Below are 19,422 nucleotides of genomic sequence, written 5' to 3' on the forward strand. Positions count from 1 at the left end.
ACTTCGTCAGCATATAAAGCGCTTCTTTCTGATGATACTTCTTCTTGTGTTTATGTGTGTTTTTAATGTGTAATGTATGGTAAGGTACAAAGTTCCCACTCCTGCTGTAGCCCTATATTGGGCAGCAGTATATCTAAATAAATAAATAAATAAATAAATAAATAAATAAATAAAATGAAATTATACGCGTTAAAGCCGCGGTGGTTAAAGAACACGGCCGCTGCGCAGCTCATCACGGTGACACGCTTGACTAAAAGTAGAATACTTCGATAAGTGATAGATGCTTGCACATCTCCATAGTTTTTTTGGTAACTGAGAGGACCTTCATTTTCATGAGAAACGCCGCGCCAGTTTTTGCAACGTTTGGCATCTTCGTGCGGAGTACCGCCGACGATACTGATCATGTTCAAAGCGCATTATTTTCGCAGCTATCTCAAAAATAAAAAAAGGGAGGAAAGCTACATTGAGTGTTTCATTTCCAATTGCGGCGACGACATACAGAATGAGGCAAAATTGAAGAACGCCTGCGTACTTACATTTATGCGCTCGTCAATTGCAGCAATATGTACGCTCAACGATTATTAGTTCTTTGGCGCGAAAACACGCAACGGCTGCTGTGGCCTGAAGCTTTGACCTTGCATGTAACCGTCTATGCCTGTCTAATCAAATGTGATAACTCTCCCTCCGTTAATTAATGCTAGTTCAATTAAACAATGTTCTTACTCTTGATCAAACCTGTGCCTGGTTGACCGACATGTATATGAAATTTTATTACATGAAATTTATTTTAGACGCATGTTCTCAGTTGCTTAAATAAGTTTATTTATTTATTTATTTATTTATTTATTTATTTATTTATTTATTTATTTATTTATTTATTTATTTATTTATTGAAAATCTAGTGGATGCCATTAACCAGTAGTCCTTCTCGCTAGTACGTCTCTCATATAACCCACGTCTGCCCACCTGTTTCTTTGGGAATTGAACCTAAACAGAATCAACAGATGCGACTTAAATCTGCTAAATAGAGCACGAATACAAGCCGCATTCCGGCAACCATGGGCCACGCCAAAGCACCGATCGGCGTTCACCGCAGCGTCCGGAGGCACGCTGTCTGGACCGAATTATTAAGCAGCCGCTCAACAAGGCAAAAGCCGTCTCAACGCTAGTGGGCGTTTCCTGAGCGCAGGCAGGTTAGTGTGCGTTCTAAAAGAATGTGTTCGGGGATCTAATAAGAAGGGCGTAAACCTTCGGGTCAATACGTAGATGCTGTGTTTGCGTTGCGCAAAGTTGTGGCCCGCTTATTTTTTAGACTTCGACCAGGGATTCTTGTTTGACAAGTACCCGTCTTGTGCCATGCTTACTTTGGTGCCTGAACTGCAGCGGTAAGTCCAGCTTCGACTGCGTCCACCTTTGTTGAAGTGGCTGAGACTCACGAAATCGAAGAAATTGGCTGATGCGCCTTTATTCAGTTTATATTCCACAGCCAGTTCACCGTTTGAAGCTGTGCACGACTCCTGTTCGCAGTTCTTCTTTTGCATGGTATAGATATTTCCTAAAACTGAGATGCTGAGGCAATGTTTTTTCGCTTAGTTACTGCTGTAAATAAAAGTTCATGCTTGCCTTGTGAATACGATTTCCCATGCGAGCTTGTCTTGAAACGTCAGCAGTTCTGTACTGTACATGCAGGCTTTCGCGAAGTTCTGACACGTAGTGTCGAAATATTCACCGCATTTCTGTTGTTTCACGGCCAGCACGGTTCAACTTCTCTAAAAACAGCCGTACATTTCTGATTCTCGCTTTGGGATAGAAACTCGCCGCAGAGCTGAGTTCTTCGAGTTTTCTTTGACCGTCTCGTCTGACCCGATTGTTTCATGGATTTTGCGGTTGATAGAAGATACCCGATTGGCTTTGCTGAAGTGCGACGCTTCTGTTAGTTGTACGTTCGACTCCCAACAAGCCCCTCCCACTTTGACTGGTTAGTCGGCAGCACGTGGTATTCGCGGCTATGTAGGTGCTGCACGTCGCTCGATCATTCCTTGTTTTCGACGCCGCTACGTTTAGGAGCCCGCAGGAATCGCAGGACACCCTTTGGCTGCGTTACTCTCGTTCAACGTCGGCCGTTGCCGAGCCTTCGCGTGCTTCGTATAGCCCCCCGGTAGTGCGGTAGTTTCGTATACCCCGTGCCGTCTGCACCGCTTCCCGCTCGGGTCGTCTGCTCCCGCGCGTCATCTGCTGCTCGGGCCTGCTCGCTGTCGCCCGCGCTGATTAGCGGCCGCCCATCTTATCGCGCGCCTCGCATCGTCGTCCCTTGTTGTCGACGCCGACGTGTCCAGCCGTCGATCGGGCAGCGTGCGTCGAGCGGAAGACGCCGACGGCCTTCCTCGCCTCGAAGCCCTTGCCCCGCGGCCCCTCACGCGTCGAATATGCAGCGGTTACCCAGGACTTCGGCGTCGTGCGCGCTAGGCCTGCTGGCCCGACGACGCCAGCTTGGCGAGGCGGCGCGCCGTCTGCTGCTGCGACGGGCCAAGTCGTCGACGCCGGCGCTCGAACGTCTGCTGCCGGTCCACGACGACTTCTGCAGCCGGCACCTGGGACCTAGGACTAAGGACCAGAAGGCGATGCTGGACTACCTGGGACTCAAGGTGAGCAGCGCGCTCCTGCCGTAGAGGGCTTTAGTTCCAAGGTTTCGGTTCCACCTGTTCGGAGTACGTCTGCAGTGAGCACGGATGCTAGGCTGGCACGACGTCTGCTGGAACTAGCTAGGTGCCGCTGCGCAGGCGCAGTCGTTTCGTGGGCAACGCGGCACACGAACCTACTGGCTTCGAATGCCTGCCCCGACCGAAGTCCCGTTCTCTCGTGGTGCTGAATATTCTGGCGATCATGCGTTGGTAAAATATCTGTTCGTTCCATGCGCTACGTAAAGCAGCCTACCCAGCATTCACGAGAATGCGGCATTGCACCTCAGTGCTTTCATTTCTCACATCGCTGACAACCGTCGAATCGTCTACACCAGAAGTAAGGATTCAGTCGACGCAGTATCGTGTCCTATAAAACAACTAAACGCTGCCTCTGAGCGGGGCGTAAAAACAACCGATAAGCAGAGATACAATTAAATAATGTCAGCTCCCTCGCAGCTTTGAAACGGGGAGAAAGAAGAGCCGCTTGTTTTCGATGTAGTAGTTTGGAGGACGCTTCGCCGGTAAAGGAAATGGCCCGCCTATACGGTCGATTTCGGCTCATTGTTCTTCCGGATAAAAGTGCCACGTTCGAAAGATTACTACCCGTGGAGCTGTCGTCGCGCCTAAAAAGAAAAAAAAAAGCAAGTCAGCACATTTAAAAAGCCGTCCGGCACTGACCCCAATCGAGACCACTGTCCTTCAGATAATTTCTTTTGTGATAACAGGCTGCTGTCTAGAGCGCCTGACGCTGGACGCCCTTCACTGTCCGAGTCGGCCGTGCAACCCACTGTATAGCCTAGGTGCAGTGCTCAGCGATTCAAACGCCACTCTAGGAGCGCATGGCTGCCGGCGCTTGTTGCGCCACCTCTGGTCGCTATGGACACACCGAGCTGGCGCATTGTTGTATATGCGATGAGGACGAGAGCGTTTGTGAGGCATGATGAAAGCAATTTCCCGCCCCCCTTCCTCCCTCCCTTCCTCCCCCAGTGATCGCCCAGCACCCGTCCACCAAACGGTCCAAGTATCCGAGTACTGCATGCTCGCACGTGTTCACTGACATTTACTCAGTTCGCCGTTTGGGGTAGTCCTCGGGTGCGCAGGTTTGCGGGTCGGTAGCCACGTGATACCCCCAGTTACCCAGTGAAATCTATAGTGTTGAGGCTGTCAAGTTTCAGGGTTGTCGCACATATGTATCTCTGTTTTTGAAATGACATGCCTTCGAGAGCGCATACCATGCGCCCGCCACCGTCATAACAAGAGTTACGCTCTCTCAAAACTGCTGGGAATAATTCACTGGCGCGAGCTATCACAGACGGCATTTCGTGCGCAAGAATATCGGCAGTATACGTATATTGGGGGGCCCTTCGAGATTACGCCACGTACACTTGGAGCTCGCCAATGAAGAAAACTTGGCCGCAACTTTCAACTTGCTAAACCCTCTAGCAAGTTGCGTTTCGTACTGGAAGGAAATTCGCACTTCATTTGACACCATACGAATCGTCGATGCGCGCGAATTTTAGGCGTCGGACGAAATATATCAGTGAAGTCAGTCAGTCAATGACTTTATTGAAGTCCTGAGGAGTTTCAAGCAGTTGGAGATCCCACGCGGGGAACTCCTCCGGCCGAAACCGCAGGCGACGCTCAAGTCGGGACGGGAACGGGGTGACGCTCCGCCAGTTCTTGGGCCCTCTGGACGGCCTTGAGTTGGAGTTTGAGGTCCGGGCTTTTGAGGGCTGCTTCCCATTCGGGCTCACTGGAGAGAGGGCCCTTTGGTAACGCGGTACATTGCCATAGCATGTGCGAGAGTGAGCAATAAAGTTCTGGGCAATCTAATATATATATTTTTAAGTGATGTGTATTTGATGTGGGCGACAAGCCGTGCTAACATTATAGGCTTGCACGGCAATGCTAAAACAAATGTTGTACGGCCGACATAAACAGATTCCAGCTCTGAGGGTCACAAGAAAATTCAGTGTATGAGACCTGTGATTCAGCCACGATGAGCAAGCGCTAAAGTTATTGCCTATATGCGATGTTGATATTGTCACGTGGTAGTGACGGTGAAGACAGAAAAACTGTGAATGGTGAAGCTAGCGTTTCATTGGGCGAACTTGTGCCCGCAAAAGCAAGTTACACTTAAAGCACAACGATAGCGGCGAACACAGTCGGCGATCGTCGGAAATCTGATCTGCGGGTCAAGCGCGTCGGCTTTTATACATCAGTCTTCGAATGTTGCAGGGTATTCGCTGGGACCCGCGTGTCTTCCACAAAGTTCCACGCCATTCGCGTCGCGCATACATGAAATCAGATTACACAAGGTTCAGCAACAGACAGCGGATGCAACCGCCGATAAACATTCCAGAAACTTACGATACCTTCAGGCGCGTCCTGCGCTGTACGATAACATTTGTTAGGCGCTGAAACGTGGTCACCCGATAAAGACGAACAAGTACATGTGTCAATATTATTATCGTATAGTACATGGATTGATTTACGGCTTTGTGCGGTCTCATCGAAGGAGGATATTGTGATTTTCTTTTAAATATTCTTATGAGGTTGCATCCTCTGAGCTCGCTTCGCAGTATACTTGCTTGCGGAAGCGATATATTTTAAACTAGGGTGGTTGCTTGAGCTAGTTAGTAATTCATGATCAAAAATAACGTACAGCGCGAAAGACAAGGACTGCGAAGACGACATACACAGCGCTGTGTATGTCGTCTTCGCAGTCCTTGTCTTTCGCGCTGTGCGTTATTTTTGATCGATATATTTTCTCGTCCTGTCGTCACGCTCTTGTCCGCGTCTTCCAGCGTTATGACCCCCATTGTTCTGTCTAACTAACTAGCCCAAACAACCATACTTCTAGGTATATTTTACGTTCGCATAACTAATTCGTGCTATGAAGCTGCTTTCAATAGCTCGCTGAATGACGACGCCTATACTTGTACAAAGGCGCTCTATGTTTGACGGTGGTCACACCGAGGCGACTTGTCGTTTGGTTTGGTTTGGTGCCTACGGATGTGGCTCAACCTATTACAGGGGATCGGCCATAAATCGGGTGGCAGTAGGTAAAAGAAGGGAGGAATACTTCAACAGAATTTTGTAATTTAAGAATGATATTAAATGAATACTGTTGCGGTTGTTGTTGATGTCGTCGTCGTCGCCTCGACACAACACCCATACCCAAGATGGAGATTGGTCTGCGAGACCGTTCTTTGCATTTTTTTTTTAGAAACCACGGAATATTATAGGAGCTAAGTGAAGCCAACGATTACCGTATAGCGAGCATAGTTATATCAAATTACTTTCAGAAAACCTAAATGGTAGAAAGCGCAAAGGTGTTTGTTACCGGACGAACAAGGCTTAGCGCAAATTCACGTATACGCATAACGCCCGTCATTGCGATGACTGCCGCACCGCGGCGTGTGCAGACACTAATAGACAGATCAGGACAGATCACATGGGAAGTGGGAAACCGGCAATCGACTATTGATTACTGTCTGATGACAGAAGGAATTCATGATAAGTTGAGAGAAATGGTCATCGATGAGGAAGGGTTTAACAGCATAGGGAGTGACCCCAAACGCATCATATTGAAAATGGGATATGTAGTTGGGAAAGAGAGCAAGGAGAGCAAAATGGACAGTCCAAATTTGAACGCTGAACAAATAGCAAATACAGTCACTAGAGTTGAGGAAGAACTTGGCAAATGGCCAAGTAAAGAGTGGGAATATGGTGAGCTTATAAGTGTAATAAAGACAGAAATACGGAAAGAGAACCAACATGTTCGTTGGAAAGGAAAAAAGAAACCGAAAAGCTGGTGGAACAAGGAGATACGAGAAGCGATCGCCGAACGACAGAAAGCATCTCGAGAGCACAGGCAGGCAAAGAAGGCGCAGTTGCCACAGGATGAAGTAACTAGTAAATGGGAAATATACCGAGAGAAAAAGTCTATGGTTCAAATACTGGTGCAAGCAAAATTAAAAGGTGAAAGTGAACGTTGGTTGTCAGAAATACGTGAGAAACAGAAGGCCGCACCTAGAATATTTTGGAACCACATAAAATTATTAGGCAGGACGTCAACAACAATACAACAACATATCCTAGACGAAGATGAAAACAGACTGGAAGGAGAAGCGGCAATAAATTACATCCGAAAAGCAACAGCCGAATCTTTCCAAAGCAATGACGAGGTTATACTTGTTGAAAAAAAGAGCATGAAAGAGACCCAAGGGGAAAAGCAGCTGGTGCTAACAAATTTAAACTGGAAGAAAGCGGAAGAGAAAATTCCTAAGCGTACAGCCACAGGGCTAGACGAGGTTCCCATTAGGCTGATAAATGAACAAGGACCAAAAACTAAGGAAGCTCTGGTGAAAGCAGTGGAAAGAATTTTAAGAGATAGACGAATACCAGACAGTTGGCGACAAAGTAGAATGAATTTGATTTATAAAGGAAAGGGGGAGAAAGACAGAATTCACTCGTATAGACCGTTGACCATTACATCGGTAATATACAGGCTAGCAATGCAGGCAATCAAATTAAAGCTTCAAGCATGGACAGAGAATAATGGCATTTTGGGAGAGCTTCAGAATGGCTTCAGAATAGGTAGGCGTTTGAATGACAACTTGTTTGTTCTTACTCAGTGTATTGAAGTATCAAAAGCAGAAAGCAGACCGTTGTATGTGGCCTTTTTAGACATTACAGGAGCCTACGACAACGTGGACCGTAACATTTTGTGGGATATCCTGGAAGGGGAAGGCTTAGGTAACGATTGTATACAGCTTTTGAGAGAGATTTACCTAGAAAATACCGTTTGCGTTGAATGGGAAGGGATGAGGAGCGAGGAGAAAGTTCATAACAAGGGACTGAGGCAGGGGTGCCCTTTATCCCCGCTGTTTATGATGTACATGGTGAGGATGGAGAGGGCGCCAGAAGGAAGTAATATCGGGTTTAATCTCTCATACAAACAGGCGGGTACAGTGATAGATCAGCAACTCCCAGGTTTATTTTATGCGGACGACATTGTGTTGCTAGCTAACAAGCAAAGTGATTTGCAACGTCTGGCTAATATCTGTGGATAGGAAGGCAACGATATAGGTTTGAAGTTTAGTGTTAGAAAATCAGGTGTTATGGTATTCAATGAAAATAGTGAAAAGACAGTGGAGATACAGGGCCAAGAAATACCTCGGGTAACAGAATATAAATACCTTGGTATATGGATAAACGAAGGCAATGGATATATGGAAACACAGGAAAAAACCATAACAGTAAAGGGGAAGAGAAATGCAGCCATAATGAAGCACAGAGCGCTATGGGGATACAATAGGTACGAGGTCCTCCGAGGTATGTGGAAAGGTGTAATGGTTCCAGGACTTACTTTGGGAAATGCGGTTGTTTGCTATAAATCAGGGGTACAATCAGGACTCGACGGGAACCAAAGGTCAGTGGGTCGCCTCGCATTGGGCGCTCAAGGGAAGACTACAAACGAAGCTGTGCAGGGTGATATGGGCTGGACTAGTTTTGAAGTGAGGGAAGCTCGCAGTAAAATTGAGTATGAAGAACGGCTGAGGAATATGGAAGAAAGTAAATGGGCTGGGAGAGTGTTCAGGTATCTGTACAGGAAAAACATTGATTCACAGTGGAGGAAAAGAACTAGGAAGCTTACCAGCAAGTATGCGGCCTGTAGGGTGGACAACACAACAACAAAGGTAAAGCGGAAAGTCAGAGAAGCTGAATTAATCTCATGGGTGGCGGCAATGGAAAAGAAACCTGCCATGAGTAACTACTTAAGAGGAAAAAACGAAATCAGGAAAGAAACCATTTATGATAACTCAAAGGGAAGCTCATTACATTTCGAAGCGAGATCAGGATGCCTTAGAACACGCACCTATAAAGCGAGATATAAGAAGGAAGAAGCATGTGCTTGCTGCGGTAAAGCTAGGGAAACTACGGAGCATGTTTTATTAGAATGTGAAGACGTCTACCCAGCGGTCGATTTAGGCACCACTGGCCTCCTTGAAGCCCTTGGGTTCAGAGGGAGCAGTGGTAAAGCAAACATGTCCGCAATAGACATTAGTAAGAGGCGACTGGAGGATTGGTGGAAGAAAAGTAGGGAAATGACAAAAGACGGAGACGTACAAAAGCACAGTTCGCAATAGGGGATCACAAAATTTGGGCGTGGTAGTTCATAGTGTTTTTTTTGTCTTTTTTCATTGTTTAACCTATGTAGAATATTAGGCAGTATAGTAGCAAGAGCTTGGTGGCGCAACCCACCGCCCCGTTCCAAAGGGGACGCTCATAACATCCATCCATCCATCCAGTGCCGCACTTTCTTCAAAACTAGTTAGTGTGAAACGCTACGGTCGTTAAAGATCCTTAGAAAAAAGAACCTTGGTGAATTGCACTTCACACAACAGCGTCTCTAATGAGGAAAGCAGGCAGTGCTGCACTTGACTGTCTAACGAGTCGTACAACCCTGATCTTGTTAGTCATAAGTTCCGCTAAGTAGGTGGAACAATTTTTCGCATATATGTTACGCTTACTGTCACCTACGCACAACGACATTTAGGAGTGTGCAGCAACGGCAGAGAGGTTGCCCATCACCCCATGATCTGTCGCGACGATGTTCGCTCTTTTCCCATTGGGATAGAGGAGAGGCTGACTAACGTCCCCGTATCAAATCAAAAACTTTCTTCTTTGTTTTTGAATCCTTGTTGGGTAGGCTTTACGATAAGGGATGGTGTACAGAAACACTCTTCGCGCAAACATCGCATATCTCTCCGCGCGGAGCGACATCACCCTTTCTTGGCACGCGGGAGGGATGACTGTTGTCGCGATTGTAGAAGTCACCCGTTGTTGTCTTTATGCTGTGAGAAAAAAATGGCTGTGGCTTAGGTTAGGTTAAGCCCAGGATGCGAAGCATACTAGCCTTTATTTTAGTTGTTGAACCACTGTTTAGCTTGGTGAACTGCTGTTGCTTGGCTATATTTGGTTCGGCTAGACGAAGAAACAACTCATGCGTTACTCTGCTTCGCCTTGGACGCCCCGCATTGGACGCGGTGAGCGTCGAGCAACGCAGAGTTCGGCGCGGCAACGAAATGTGCGCCTGAGCAAGCGACGCACGCCTGAGGCTTAGAAACAGCTCGTTTCTAAGGCAACACCGCATTCACTAGAGGCGCTTTTGTACCACTTTGAAGCATCGTACTCGTGGCTCAGTGGTAGCGTCTCCGTCTCACACTCCGGAGACCCTGGTTCGATTCCCACCCAGCCCATCTTGCAAGAGTTGAGCCAAAGCCACTTCTCCTCTGTCGTGATGTCACGGTGTCACGTGGTATTCAAGGCGACACCGCCGCGCCTGAGGAGCTGGGTTGAGCTCTCGTAATATGCTTCGCATAAAAAAGGAGTCAGAAGTCGGTACACAACTATGGACTGGTTTTTGCCGCGAATGCATTCTACAGGAAACGGGGCTGGAAAACAGATTTGTTTCGATGCTTTATCGTGCTTCGCCTTTGCTGCCACATCAGTTCAGTGACCACAGACACGTGTCTTTAACGATGTTAAAACTCTTCTCGAGCTTTAAAAGGTTGCGAGTTAGCAAGTATGAATGTTAGGAAACACTTTTTTACAGCTTAAGCTGTTACGGGCTCATTCCAACAGCCGTTTCGGGCGGCAATGGTGTTCGCCGCTATACCGCCGCCGGTGTTCGATGTCCGTAGCAGCTATACACCGTCGGGAATGAGAGAAAAAAAAAATACCCAGTTCCTGCCGGTATCGAAGCCGGGCCGGCCGCGTGGAAGTCGGCTACTCTACCACTGAGCCACGTCACCACTTTTTTTTTCTTTCAATGTATTTATTGCAGCAGCATTCAACCCGATAAAACATTCACCAGTTGTGCGTAGTCATGGAATGGAGGGCGCAATGAAAGTCGCACACAGAAAAGGCAGCGTTTATACTTTGGGTGGAACTCATGTTAGTTTCGTTTTAGAAGGATGGTATAGGATAGGCACCTCACCAAACTGAGGTACTAATCTGGTTGAATATCAAGTCCATCATAAACATGTTTTACGTGCAGAGTCCTTGCAAGCATGCAGTGGAAAATGCCCTATAAACGCGTCCTAGCGCGCTATGGGACACACACGATGCACGTTTTGCATTGCAGTTGTATATTGTTGCACCCGGTAGAACGCCATGTAGCAGGTGCACAGGTAGCGGTACAAGGCAGTTAGATAAGGGTTGAGGAAGAAATACGAGTTTAAGGAGATGTATACAAGAATGGTTAGAAAAAATAGACGTTATGTACCTGATTAAACCAAGCTGTCTAGGTGACTATGTCGCCGCCGCCTTTCAAAGGGGATGACAATAAATCATCATCATCATCACTGTCATCGTACCGTGCCACTTGTGTGGCGATGTGAGGTGCGGTCAGCGTAGCGTCTATGCACCCTTCGCATTGCAGTTGCATATTATTACACCTGGCGGTACGCCATGTAGCAGTTGCATAGGAAGCGGTACAAAGTAGGTACAGAAATACTGAGGAAGAAAAGGAAGATTATGGAGGTGTATAAATATTGATGTAAGGAAGAACATGTACGGCATACTTAATTCAAGCACGCTAGGTGACTGTTTTTCACCGTCCCGGCTGTTTCAAAGGGAATGTCATTGAACCGTTATCATCATCTTCATTACCATTGTATCGTGCCATTTGACATGCGCGCCGCGTAGCGTTGATACGTACAAATTTTGCAGTTCCGTTAGATTCCACCAGGTGTCCCGCCATGTAGCAGTTGCATGCTACATTTTAGCTGCACCTTTTTAACGTAAGCAGGCTAGGTGACTATTTGTCACCATCCCGCTTCGAAGGGGATGCCAATAAACCATATCATTGTCACCATCACCAAAAGCAACGTACCGTGCCACTGGTCAAGGGATGTGATATGTGCGCTACTAGTCTGGATACCCATGTTTACTCTTCGGTACACGTTATGGCGCTTCCTCGCAAGGTACGAACCCGAAGAAGCGAATCGTGGAGCGACGCGCGCGGCTGCAGCCAGGAAACCTCGGGCTAAGCAGACCGATGTGCATAGAGCACGACAAGCCGCACCTCGCCGTTGACGTTGGGCGGACAGTTCAGATCGTTCTCTTGAAAACGACGCGAAGAGACTTCGCCGCGAAGACCCTGGATAAGAGACTTCGCCGCGAAGACCCTGGATAAGAGACTTCGCCGCGAAGACCCCGGATAAGAGACTTCGCCGCGAAGACCCTGGATAGTGCGTGGTGCCGAAAATGGGGGCTCCTGTGGAGCCGCTCCTCCAGCTTACGCTGTGAGTGTGCTGCTTGTGCGGCGCAGGCCTGTGACCTTTTTTTAAATATATAGGATACTCTGATTTCTTACTAAAGTTGCACCGATATGCCGCACCCTGGCGTCACCGACGTTATCGCGACGTCGGGACACAGGGCCAAATTTGTTGACGACGTGTGCAGCAATGAGGCAACGTGCGCAGTGTCTCGACTCATAAAGCGTGATCAAGACCCGCCGCGGTCTTGTTCAGTGGTTACGGCGTTGTGCTGCCCGGCGAAGTCGTCGCGGCTTCGATTCTGGCCCCGGCGGCCGCATTCCGACAGGGGCCGAATGCAGCTCGTGTGTGCCGTGGCCTGCTCGACACGTTAGCGAAACACACGTCGTCACTTGCACAATTTGACTTGATATGTCTCCACGTAGCGTGTTGACATGTCCTATTCTAAGCATGAAATGCGCACGTGTGGCCAACCCTCTAGACTCATAAAAGGCTAACGGGCATCCCTCGTTCTGCAAGTGACCTCTACAATCATCATCATCATCGTCATCATCATCAGCCTGGTTACGCCCACTGCAGGGCAAAGGCCTCTCCCATACTTCAACAACCCCGGTCATGTACTAACTGTGGCCATGTCGTCCCTGCAAACTTCTTAATCTCATCCACCCGCCTAACTTTCTGCCGCCCCCTGCTACGCCTCCCTTCCCTTGGAATCCATTCGGTAACCCTTAAGGACCATCGGTTATCTTCCCTCCTCATTACATGTCCTGCCCATGCCCATTTCTTTTTCTTGATTTCAACTAAGATGTCATTAACACGCGTTTGTTCCCTCACCCAATCTGCTCTTTTCTTATCCCTTAACGTTACACCCATCATTCTTCTTTCCATAGCTCGTTGCGTCGTCCTCAATTTAAGTAGAACCCTTTTCGTAAGCCTCCAGGTTTCTGCTCCGTAGGCGTGCTGGTAAGACACAGCTGTTATACACTTTTCTCTTGAGGGATAATGGCAACCTACTGTTCATGATCTGAGAATGCCTGTCAAACGCACCCCAGCCCATTCTTATTCTTCTGATTCTTCTACCAACGAGCAGATTATTTTCTTCGTGCGTCCCACCGAGTGAACGGTGTTCCCATCCAGTTCCGAAAGCCTTTGGAGTGCCCGTATGTTAAGGGGTATAATCCTCTGGGTTTTACGACACGGCCTTCAGGCGTTTATCACTATATCGCTGCAAAGCGCGCCGGAGACAACGCGTCCGCGGTGCCCCAACACTCAAATAAGGTTGCCTTTGAACTGTCCACCGCATCTGTCCTCTCGATTGTGGCGTCATGATAAGGCTATCGCTCAATTTCCTCCTAATCCCCGCACTGTGTGACCTGTCACTGCAGCACTGTGGGGCCGCAGGACAATCGACCTGATAAAGGAACGAATGAAGGGGCCACGTTCACTCGTAGCCGCCGCTCAGGTCAAAGGTGCTGCTTGACTGCCGGCATTGGATCCGAGGAATCTCCGCGCTGCGAGGTCGTTTTAAGAAGTGCCTTACTGTTTGCGTAGTCGGGTACTTGCTTCTGAGGCCGTGTCCTCGTGGTTGTTTTCTTTCGGGTCTGATGGTTTGTGCGCGTTCTTTTTGGCGGCAGTTATGTCTGTGAGGTCGGTTAAAGCCCCCGCCCCAATCGTCCAACGAGTTGTCGATAAACGAGACCCGTCTTCAGTCCCGCGGACGCGTACGCGCGACTAGAAATTTAGGTGATCAATTTACCATAATTTCGGAAACATTTGTGACCATCGCAGAGGAGCAATCTGTGCGCTTTTTGTAAAGGGGAAACCTGTTTTTTTTTTCTTTCTTTCTTTTTTAAGGGGAAAGGAAGTTCCGCAGTGCCTGGAGAGGTTAGCTTAGCGACAGGCTTTTGCGCGATACTCCAGCTGAGATGGTGAGGAGTGAAAAGGAGTGGCATAAAAAAAATAACGCATGGACAGTAACGTATACAAACGCGGAAGGTACACTAGCACAAGTGTTATTTAGAGAGTCTTATCGAGGCCTGTACACCCAGCAGGAATGCTGTAAGCGCTTCGACAGGGCGCAGTTAAGAGGCAGGACACGCGACAAGCAGTGTTGTGCGCCCGCGATGAACCCGTAGTTATATCATGCATAACAAAATTTTAATTACGTGTTTAAATAATTTCTCTGTCTGAATGCACCTCGGGAAAGGCATGGATTGTCCCTCAAATGATAAAGTGCGCGTATTTTTTTAAAGTTACTTGAAAGGTCACGTGGCCTGTTTGTTCAGATCTCCAGTCTCCTATTTCGCCGTTTCCTCGCTAATCTAACGACGCAAGGCTACTCCGTCACTACGCAAAGGACAAATGGAGCAACGTAGCATATCAGCGGATACCGGGCCCTTGCGGCATCTGTGGGCAAGACCGTTCGGGCGAGGCCGCCCTATCTGGCTGTGATTATATCCATTGTATAGCACTATATATCCCTGTCTAGGACCGATTCAGCTACAAATGGTGGCTCGCTAGCAAGCGAACTTGCACTGGCACAATGGAACTCAATGGAATTTACCCACACTATACACCGTTTTATACGTCAGCTGCAACGCTGTGGAAGCTACGCAAGTAGTCCGGTCACCAAAATGTGTTACTGCGCGCGTTTTCGTATTATTACAATATGTATTACTCGCGCGAGCATGCACGCAAAGCTGCCGCGACGAGCTGCAGTTAAGACATAACTAAAAGCAAATTGATTTAAGACAACGTGTTAGCAGCCGTATAAGTACATGGATTGTTTCTATGGGTATATTCTTTTTTTTTTTGCTCATTCAGCACTGAGCTTACATAGAGAAAATTTTCACAAAAGTTGGGTCAAGAAACACCGAACCATTTCTAAATGCGAACGCAGCCGCTGCAGAAAGTATCTCTAGCCTCCACGGCGCTGCACCTGATGTATGAAACGGAGTATAGTCTCCACGTTGCTTGGATCCGCGTCTACAGCTCCGTCTTCCGCCTGGGACATCACGATCTGAATAAACACTACTTTGCAGCGTGTGGCTTGGCCTATTAATTCCGCATTGGAATGGTCGACAGCCGTGCATCATGGGACGGCTGTGGTCGCCTGGAGACAGTTACGCATCTCCTGTGTGAAAACTTTCGACCGCATTGGATGATGATGATGATGAAAATTTTTATTTATCCCTCATTAAAGGGAAGGGGGCAACGGAATAGAGGGTGCGGGGAGGGACTACTTGAAGTAGGCCTCCTCTATCCTCTCAGCCCACTCCAGATAGACTCGACAATCGGCGTCTATCAGAAGACAGAATCGTCGGACAGTGGTCCGGACCGTCCTTAGCACACAAGACGCTGAACGCGTTCTTGCGCTTCCTGTTGCGGTCCACATCTCCTCGTGATATGAACACGCGGATCACATGATGTCCACGTGATAATGACTGAACGACAGATCGAACACTGCTGTGCGCTACGTCACGCTCCGTGGCTTTTTTTTTCGTGCATTGTTTCTTTTTTTGTGTGCAAGTGTTTCGTTCGATCACCCCTAATTCCCTTTACCCCCTTGCCTCCGCTCAGAAGGGGGAAGAAAAGAGAAAAGCAGAAGGCAGGAAGGTTAACCAGAATAGCGCCCGGTTGGCTACCCTACACCGGGGGAAGAAGGGGGGAGGAAAGAGAAAAGCAGAAGGCAGGGAGGTTAACCAGAATAACTTCCAATTGGCTACCCTACACCAGGAGAATGGGGAAAGGGAAAATAAAGACGACAGCGAGAGAGAGAGAGGAGGGAAGGAAAGAAGGAAATTAGCGGCGAGTTTCGCTGACGCGTGCGGTCTAATAGAAGTTGCCTCAGCTCAGGGTAACCAACCGGCCTATGCACTAGTTTACCTTCGTGTCTTTTCCTTTTCTCTCTTCCCCTCATGCTCCTCTGATACGAGCTTATTAGGGTGCGCACTCAGTATGTAGCCTTCATTGCTGTCACAATTTGCGGCGGAGCGCAGGCGTCCGCATAATCGTACGCTCGACAGCACCGACTATATGCGATGGAAGCGTACATACGAAACGTTGGCGCCGTTCCCCCTGGCCCCTGTCGGATGATCGGCGATATCACACCACTCGATCGACATAATCTTCGAGTGGTCGTGCGTGTATGCGGTTGGCGTCTGAGCGTGATCTAGCATTCAGAAGAAGGAAAAAGAAGAGGAAATGATGAGATGCTGTCGCCGTCAGTGGCGAGGAAAGTGATGTTCGCACTCCGCGTTTCCACGAATGCCTCGCCGGGTTTGAGTGGAGCTTGCGTTAGACCTGGCATGTTGCCCTTCCTTTTTCTTTTCATTTTTTTTTTCTTTAACGATATGACGGGATGGGGAGGGCTCGCGGACTTCAAGTTGGCACGAGCAGACACTTCCTTTTCTTTTTTTTTTCTTAAATGTTGGCAGCAATAACGAAGACACTTAATCGTCCAAAAGCTCGTAATGCTGCGAGTGCAAATTTTGCGTACTTTGCAGCACAAACTGCCAGGTTTGTTATATAATAGCAGTGAACCAACGGACCGGAAACTTACAGAAGAGGCGGATACGAGCGCTGATTTCCAGTGATCGTCTTATCTTCAAAAGCACGCACGGGCGCACACGCGACCTCCGATTAAACTGCTGCGCTTGGCCAACCTGCCAAAATGAAGGAAAATGTACTCGAGAATTCTGAATTATTTAGAGGAAGCGAGATAAATAAGGAGCGCGCCCTATACATTCTGCGCGTTCAAGGTATGTGAATCCTTTATCGGACAATGTCAAATCACCTTTGGCTATAACTGCGGCGTAAAATGTCATACTTGTACGATCGTTTGCGTATTTATCAACGAAGTCTGATGAAAAACCAGAACACGGTCACACTGATTGCGATACAATGCGACAAGACCATCCTGTACCCTTAAGAACATTTCCATCACATTTTTTCCCTCTCCTGTTGTCTGACATTTTATCCATGTACCAGTCTGCCCTACATATCTCAATACACAGGACATAGGAGTGCGATAGACGCGTCTACCTCAAAGCAGTCAATAAAACTGTTTCTATGTTTTCTTATACCCGCCATGGTTGCTCAGTTTCTATGGTGTTGGGCTGCTGAGCACGAGGTCGCGGGATCGAATCCCGGCCATGGCGGCCGCATTTCGATGGGGGCGAAATGCGAAAACATCCGTGTACTTAGATTTAGGTGCACGTTAAAGAACCCCAGGTGGTCGAAATTTCCGGAGTCCTCCACTACGGCGTGCCTCATAACCAGAAAGTGGTTTTGTGTCGCACTTGCACTTGTGTCGTTCACTGCACTTCTGTGCACTTGTGCACTTGTGCACAAGTGCACACAAGTGCAGTGCACTTGTGCACTTGTGTCGTTCCTTTGCTCTTGTGTCGTTGCACTTGTGTCGTTCCTTTATTTTTCACGATACAAGTATTGGCACGCCAGCAGAAAAACGGAAATCCCAGCACGCGAAAAAAAAATGACGGTCATTCCCTACCTGTATCTATTTTTTAGCACGTGCGAAACGCGAAAGTTATAGGACAGCTTTGCGAGATATTCCAAGGGTTGCTGTAATGTTTCATATCCTTGCCACCCTTTTAGTGCAACGTATGCATTTCAAAAAATAATAATCATCATAATAATTTCACTCGGAAGTATGAACATTCTCTCATTCTCTGTGTGTGTGCGCGTTGGAGTTTGTGTGCTTGTGTACGTGCCAGCCATGTCATTAGTTAGCTTATCTGTTAATTGTGTCGTTCGGTCAATATGTGCGTCATTCTGACTGTCACCAGTTTATCAGACACTTGTGTGCATGTTTTTGTTTATTTATTTAATGTAATTTAAATAGCACTAAAAGACAAAATAGATGCCGTGGTGAATGCAGTGGTTAGAGAACCAGACTCGCAAACGGAAAGCCTTGGATTCATAGCCCGCTAGGAGCAAAAAAAAATTTAGCTAAGCAGTATTTTTATGGCAAAGAAACCGACACAGTGGCATCTTCAGTGAAGATGTTTTTATAATCTCATTAAAAAAAGTGTCTCGTCGTTTACAAAAGAGAATGTCACTCTCCTGACTACTTTTTATTTTCTTACATTCAGTTGGATGACTGTTTTTCTTTTCGCACAGAATTTTCGTATCTTAAAGGCATGGCGATTGCACTCTTGACTGACATTTCTGTTCATCGAGTAAATGTAATCTTGCTTCGCAGAACATCGCCGAGCTGATCGACAAGACGGTCCCCTCCGGCATCCGACTCAACAGGGAGATGAACATAGACCCGCCTCTGCGTGAGTCCAATTTGCATCGTTTCCTTCTGCTTGCGCGGGTGATCCATCTTACGGTTGAAACTGAGACAACTGATCGCAGCTAGAGGGAGAGAACATTTATTTAGCTAACGGCTCTTTGCCAGCTCCACCGGTAACACGTTATGATGCGGAGTCTAAATCATGAACAGGGCTCGAACAAGAGAGAGAGAAATGGAAGACAGGAGAGGGCAGGAAGGTTAACCAGACGCACGTCCGGTTTGCTACCCTTCACTGTGGGAAGGGAGTATGGGGCGACTAGAGAGAGAGGATAGAGAGGGAAAGCGCAGTGGAAGGTTCGCACTGAGTCTGCGCACGGTTCCCAAGACCTGTCGACTTGAGGCTCGTCCAAGAGATAGAGAGATAAGATAATGCAGAGAAAGGCAGGGAGGTTAACCAGAGGTAGTTCCGGTTGGCTACCCTGCGCAGGGGGACGGGTTAAAGGGGATAAAAAGAGAAACATAGCGGAATAGGAAGATAGAAAGAAAGAGAGACAAGCACGAACAAAGCGCGTACAGTAAAGAGCGGTAGGGGGCGGCATTCTTAGAGTCTGTCGTGAATCCCCGTAGACCGCAGGAACCTTAATAACGCGAGTAAGGCCTTCAACGCGGATGTTTTTTCGGAGCATTGACCTAAAGCTTTTAGTTCTGATAGTGGACGATTGTCCAACTGGTCCAGTACTCTGCACATCACTTGTCTCTGAGCACTATAACGCGGGCAGACACAGATAATATGTGCGAGCGTCTCGTCGATGTTGCATGTGTCACACGTGGGGCTGTTGGCCATTCCAATGAGGAAAGCATATGAGTTAGTAAAGGCAACGCCTAGCCACAGACGGTAGAGCATGGTCTGTTCACGTCGTGGTAACCCAGGCGGGAGGTGCATCCGTATGTCCGGAGACAACGAACGCAACCGACACATGGTGAAAACATTTGAGTCCCACAGGGGCAAAGTACAGTCACGGGACATCAATCGCAGCCCAGCCGCGGCGTCTGTTCGCGAAAGCGGAATGAAGACTCGTTGACCACTTTCATGCGCAGATCGGGCGGCTTCGTCGGCGTGGTCATTCCCGCTGATGTTACAATGTCCTGGAAGCCACTGAAAGATTATGTTATGTCCCTTTTCATGGCTTTG

At 47.9% G+C, this 19,422-nt stretch overlaps 1 protein-coding gene across 1 annotated transcript in view; it reads left to right on the plus strand.

Annotated features, from left to right (window-relative positions):
• The first annotated feature begins 1,011 nt into the window (after positions 1-1,011).
• Positions 1,012-19,422, plus strand: part of LOC135921868 (glycine dehydrogenase (decarboxylating), mitochondrial) — a 65,446-nt gene continuing 47,035 nt past the window's right edge. The window contains exons 1-2 of the mRNA XM_065456266.2: positions 1,012-2,645; positions 18,195-18,273. Of these exons, the coding sequence (XP_065312338.2) occupies positions 2,427-2,645; positions 18,195-18,273 (298 nt within the window). The 5' untranslated portion in view covers positions 1,012-2,426. The remainder of the gene's footprint in view (positions 2,646-18,194; positions 18,274-19,422) is intronic.

The sequence above is a fragment of the Dermacentor albipictus genome, chromosome 9, assembly GCF_038994185.2.
Source record: "Dermacentor albipictus isolate Rhodes 1998 colony chromosome 9, USDA_Dalb.pri_finalv2, whole genome shotgun sequence".
Lineage (NCBI taxonomy): Eukaryota > Metazoa > Arthropoda > Arachnida > Ixodida > Ixodidae > Dermacentor > Dermacentor albipictus.